This window comes from Equus quagga, chromosome 20 (genome assembly GCF_021613505.1).
Source record: "Equus quagga isolate Etosha38 chromosome 20, UCLA_HA_Equagga_1.0, whole genome shotgun sequence".
Lineage (NCBI taxonomy): Eukaryota > Metazoa > Chordata > Mammalia > Perissodactyla > Equidae > Equus > Equus quagga.
In genome coordinates, this window is record NC_060286.1 from 32,117,093 (window position 1) to 32,123,092 (window position 6,000).

At 45.6% G+C, this 6,000-nt stretch overlaps 1 protein-coding gene across 1 annotated transcript in view; it reads left to right on the forward strand.

The window, feature by feature from the left end:
* KCNK13 (potassium two pore domain channel subfamily K member 13) overlaps positions 1 to 5,795 on the forward strand; it is a 90,694-nt gene extending 84,899 nt beyond the window's left edge. Inside the window, exon 2 of the mRNA XM_046647043.1 lies at positions 4,903 to 5,795. Within this exon, the coding sequence (XP_046502999.1) occupies positions 4,903 to 5,795 (893 nt within the window). The remainder of the gene's footprint in view (positions 1 to 4,902) is intronic.
* The last annotated feature ends 205 nt before the right edge of the window (positions 5,796 to 6,000 follow it).

A 6,000-nucleotide genomic window follows, 5' to 3' on the forward strand; every position in this document is an offset into this window, starting at 1 on the left:
TAACTTGTCGCATTTCTGATAACTTGGAGGATGTATTCCTAAAAACAGAAAGCCAGAGAAAAAGATATAAATATTTTTAAGATATTTGATACCTATTCCCAAATTGCTTTCTGCGCAGTTTGTGCCAATTTATACGTCCCCATGCAGTTTGAGATTTTTTCCCCTGCATCTGAGGTCACTCTTGTAATATACATTTGTGTTTTTTTTCAAATGTTTCTAGAAGAATTCTGATTGAAGTCTACAAGACACATTTACTCAACAAATCAATGGCTAAAAAATGGGAGGAGAGACTGTTAATGAATGAAAGACTTAAAAGATACAGCACATGGGCCTTATTAGGATCCTGATTCATTGGGATCATTAGTAAAAAGATATTTTTGAGAAATTTGAATGTAGACTGGGCATTATTGGTGTTAAGGAATTAGTGTTATTTTGTTAGTTGTGATCATGGCATAGTGGTTGAGTTGGGAAAATAAAGTCCTTGTCAATTACAGATGCATCACTATAAATGAATGAAATGGCATGCTGTCTAGGATTTACTTTAAAATACTCCATCAAATAAAGGGGGTATGCTTGGATGGGAGAAACATGGTTGGCAAAATGTTGATATTTGCTGAAACTTGGAAATAAAGGTTTATTATAGTATTCTCTCTACCTTTGTGTATGTTTGGAAAACTATCATAATGCAAAGATTTTAAATTTCTTACCTTGATTAAATTGTTAAAAGAATATGTAGTCGACAGCATATGCATAAAAGACTGGGAGACTGCAGGCCTGCTCTCCTCTTTTGATAATCTTCATGGTCTTGATGAAGGACACTATTGGGGTTGACTGGGACCCTGGCAGTCCCTGGTTGCTTCATTCCGGGCCCCAAGGACAAGAGGGAGCCTAGTTTGGTCCCAGGAGCACCCTTAGGGGTTATAGTCACATTAAAACAGATCTGAAATGATTTATGGGAGCTAGACCAAAGTAGACTGCCAGGTGAACTTCCTTGGCCTCCAAACCAAACTCGTGTGCCCTTGGTCCCCAATCAGCTAGCTCATGTGCTCCTAGACTCGGGGGCTGGACACAAATCAGATGGCTTCAGACTTGAAGCATAGGGAACAAATTTTGTATTGAAATGCACCACTTGTGACAATCAGTTTCATCTGTGTGCCTCTGAAATCCAGGGAGACCAAAATGCACGGGGCGTAACAGGTTTGTAAACTGATTTAATTACATCACCTGTTGGAAGAGGAGCAAATACATTCAGAAATGTGTGTTTTAATAAGTGAAGATTGTAAAGTTTCAGCTTCTGAATGCAGCCAATCCCCTGATTGTGGTACCATATTGGTTGGCCACTGTGGACTGGGTGTCTATGTGCCACATAGAACTGTTGACGCTTGGTTGATTTTCCTCCCTCAATTCTCTTTAAGCTGTGTACACCTGACAGTGGCTTGCACCCACTTAACATAGTCAAGCGGGAAGAACTCAGGCCTGGGAAGCTAGACAAATCTAGGTTCTAGTTCAGGCTTTACGCCTTTAGGCACGTTACTTAGCTTCTGTATTCTTTTCTCATTCGTCAAATGGGGCTAATAGACTAGTAATTAATACCCAGCTCCCCAGCAGTGTGAGGAGGCAGTCACACCTGGCAGAGGGCAGACTTCTGACAATGCCTGTGTCCTTTTCCTCCACCAAGGAGGACCCTGAGGCTTATTATCCCCAATCCCAGGCATCCTTAGTGCTCAGCATTTGGGGGCTCAAAAACTGGGAGGCTTTCTATGAAAAAGCCTGCATTGTTAATTTACACACCTTTAAGCTCTGAGAACAGTAAACACTGTGGAAACCCTTTAACTTCAAACATCAGGAGGCTGTCCCCCGCTGCTTCCATGAAGGCCACATTTGTGCCATTTTCTGTTATTTTTGCTGATTGAAAAGAGGGCAGTGATCAATCAAATACAGTAGGTAATCAAATGTCATGGATTATCCTTTCTTTAATAAAATTGAAGGTTTTAAAACCAAATAAACAAGATAGAATCTAGAAATCTTAAGTCCCTGCAACATGTTGCAAAATCACTGGAAGTCCCATTCTTTGGAAAAATCAGCATATCAAGCTTGTCAGCTGGCTTCACCCGTGTGAGCCCAAGTCACTCACTGCAAGTGAGACTGCAGTGGGGACCCAGAAGCCAAGACAACTCCATCGTGCCTTTATTTTGGCCCTTGACTCCCTATGGCTTGTTTTGTAGATAGCAGTTTTTCTGTCCCAGCCTGCCTGCTGGGCTCCTTGAGGTCAAGGACCTTGTCTCGGTCACCCTTATGTGACCAAACACCAACTTAACCGGTGCTCAGGAAATTATTGCTGTTACCTTTGGCTGAGAGCCACTCCTGACATTTCCTGCTGCCCTTGTCCCCAAGAGTAAAATAATCAAGTCACCTCTGGGGTCAGAAAGGAAGGTTTTTGGAAAAGAAAACATTCGTCCATTTGAATCCTGTGCTCCATGAGAAAATTCTCTTCTGATTGTGGACAAGTGCCTCTCCTACCCTCCCACACACACCCCTCTTATTATTTCTGGGCCTTCCTCATTTTCGATAACTTTATCCAGTTTCTGGAATATAGTCGGGTCAATAAACAGCCCCAGATGGGTGTTTCTCCTTTTTCCTGTGTCGCCTCAGTTCTGTTTCCAATGAAGACAGCAGCGTTGCCCCTGTGCCCTCACAGCTTTGGGGCAGGGGCTCCAGCTCCCATTTTTCTATCTTCTCAATGCGGAAATGTTCACAAGCTTTACTGGTTCCAGGAATTCACTGAGCCAGACGAGGTGCCCCAATGTCCTTAGATAATCAGGGACAAATTACTCGATACTTCGAGTAGTCCTCAGTTTTCTTTGGACTGGGAAGAAAAAGACATTGCTCTCAGCTCAAACTCACTAAGATTTTTCTTAATTCTCCACTCCTTCAACCCCCTCATTTCAACTTGAGCTTGGGGGTAGTAATAAAGATACTAACAAAAGAAAACCCAGCAAAGGCAAAGTATTTATTTACATAACAAAGATACCTAATAAATGATATTAGATACCAAATAAACCTCCACTGCCAAGAGATGCTGAGGGCCTTTGATTTTGAAAGCACGAGTTCTCAGAGAAGAGATGATGGTATGATTTTCTCTCTGCCATTAGAGCCATCACAGTAACTCCCAGTGGAATTATTCCTGGTCCCTCACTCCTTCCTTAGCAAGTCATCCTGCCCATTCCACTCCATCCCACCCAGCTGAAAAGCTCAATCAGTATCTTCCTCCAGTCTCTTGGGTCTAGGCTGTTAATTTCCTGCCCTAATGTAGACACTTGTGTGCTGAGAAAGGAAAACTGAATTTAATTGGAAAAGCTAAATGGTAACACAGTAGGCACATCTACGTGTTGGGGAAAGGCAGCCCCTTGGCTCCGCCTGAGGAGAGAAGGAGATCAGAATCCCAGGAGCCCACACACCACGAGGTCTCATCTGACCACTTCCCAGAGTGCACTGGGAGGCAGCCACGGCCGAGCTGTGGCAACAGAGAAAAGTGTTGTCTTGGGGACAAGCAGGGTATTCTCAGGAAAGAAGATAATGGATGAGTCCTTGAGTTCACAATGATGCAGCCCAAGTTAGGAAACTGAACTTGATACTAAAGAAAAAATGGAACCAAGAAGGTTTGTTCTGAATAAGAAACTGAACCCGGGGAGGCATGCTCAGTACTTTTTTTGAATATGTTTGTATTCAGAGTGACTTTGATGTCCGTTCCCTCAAACAAATCAAACTTCTCATGGTTACGGAATTATTTGCTTGGAAGGAGCCAATGTCCCTCAGGGTGGGCTGACCCTCAGGGCCCCTCAGTGAGAAATGCTGAATGTATCAGTGCTCTTTTCTGTTTCTCATTTTTCTTAGTGATGCCCACTGTCCTGCAATCGGTATTCTTAGTAACATGTCTGTGTGCATGGGTAGAAAGGTCAAGAAGGTGGAAATTGCAAACAGTAAGAGGCAAAGGCAAGAGAGACGTTTTCTATTTTATTGGACAATACCAACACTGAGTTTTCACTCCCAACACATAAGAATTTTGTTTAAAAGATGGGAAAGACTTGAGCAAATTTCTCATTTCTACATAGACTGGCACGTGCTGTTTCTCTGCCTGGAACAGCCCCCCCCCCCCCCCACCACCACCAGCACCAGTACCACCACCGCCACACACACACCCCTCCTCCTTGCTTGCCTAACTCCTTTTTAGCCTTCAGGCCCTGCTTAGTCTCCCCAGAACCCCAAGTCTGAGATGAGTTCCCCTCTTAGCAGCACCCATAGGACCCTGTACAACACACAACAGTTATCACAGCACAACACTTATCACACGATATTGCAGTCACCTCACTAGACTAGAGTTTCATGAGGGCAGGGATCAGATCTGTCCTTTCTGCGTTTCTATCCCCAGTTCCTGGAAGGGCACTCAATAAGTGTTCATGGAATAAATGAATTCCAGTGAGTCTGTATAAGCCTTTCTTTGGATGAGCCTTTGTTTATCTGTCTGAACAATGTCTGTTGATTATGGTTGTTCAGGTTGTGTACTGTACAAGGACATCTAGCAGAGTCAGGAGGGGAGGCTGAAATCCAGCCGCCATTCTCATCACCAAGCCATTTTTCTCTGGCTGTATCCACCCGGAGGAAGAGGTACCTTTTTCTGATTTGCACAATGGCACCATATGGGCTTTCAGCAGGGCAGCTCTGATCAACACTTAATGTCTTCAAAAGGGAGTGAGAATTCTCCCTCTCACTCCTAGAAAGGCTAGGACTGAGAGCTTTTATGAAACTATTTCTTTAGGTCCTTTGCCAGCCATCAAAGCCAAGATCTTAACCCATTCACAGCACAGACCTCCCTCACTCTTCTCTAATTTTTGTCTCTTGCAGGGTTTGGGATGACGACTCCAGCAACAGTAGGAGGAAAAGTCTTTCTGATCTTTTATGGCCTCATTGGGTGCGCCAGTACCATCTTGTTCTTCAACCTCTTCCTGGAGCGCCTGATCACCGTCATTGCCTACATCATGAAATCATGCCACCAGCGGCAGCTCCAGAGACGAGGGACCCTGCCCCCGGCGAGCCTGAAGAACCCAGGGAAGTTGGAGGTGGATAGCTTGGCTGGCTGGAAGCCCTCCGTGTACTACGTCATGCTGATCCTGTGCATGGCCTCCCTTCTCATCTCCTGCTGCGCGTCAGCCATGTACACCTCCATCGAAGGGTGGAGCTACTTTGACTCACTCTACTTCTGCTTTGTAGCTTTCAGCACCATTGGCTTTGGGGACCTCGTCAGTAGCCAGAACGCCCAGTATGATAGCCAAGGCCTCTACCGCTTTGCCAACTTTGTCTTCATCCTCATGGGTGTCTGCTGCATTTACTCCTTGTTCAATGTCATCTCCATCCTCATCAAACAGTCTGTGAACTGGATTCTAAGGAAAATAGATGGCGGGTGCTGCCAACAATGCCAAAGAAATCTCTTGTGGTCACGGAGCAACGTGGTGATGCCAGGCAATGTCCAGACACGGTGCAACATCTCCATAGAAACGGATGGGGTGATGGAGAGTGACACGGATGGGCGGCGTCTCTCGGGGGAGATGATCTCCATGAAGGACTTCTTAGCAGCCAACAAGGTCTCGATGGCCATCCTCCAGAAGCAGCTATCTGAAACGGCCAACGGCTGCCCCCACCAGAGCAGCACGGTGTCCCGGGACAATGAATTCTCAGGGGGGGTAGGAGCCTTTGCGATAATGAACAACAGGCTAGCAGAGACGAGTGGGGACAGGTAGGAGCAAGGAGCGGACGCTGGCATGGAGGCCTAGGGGAGAGTGGGCGATGAGGGGACTGTCATTCAGTTCGGCTCTGTGCCATGGCTGGGTTCATCCTGGAGCTGCTCCTTCTGGCCTCCTCAAGTCCAGCTTTAGAAGTCTCATCTTCTTGGCTCCAACAAACAGCCAACTTTCAGGGCTGCGGGAACCTGAGCCTCAATACCTT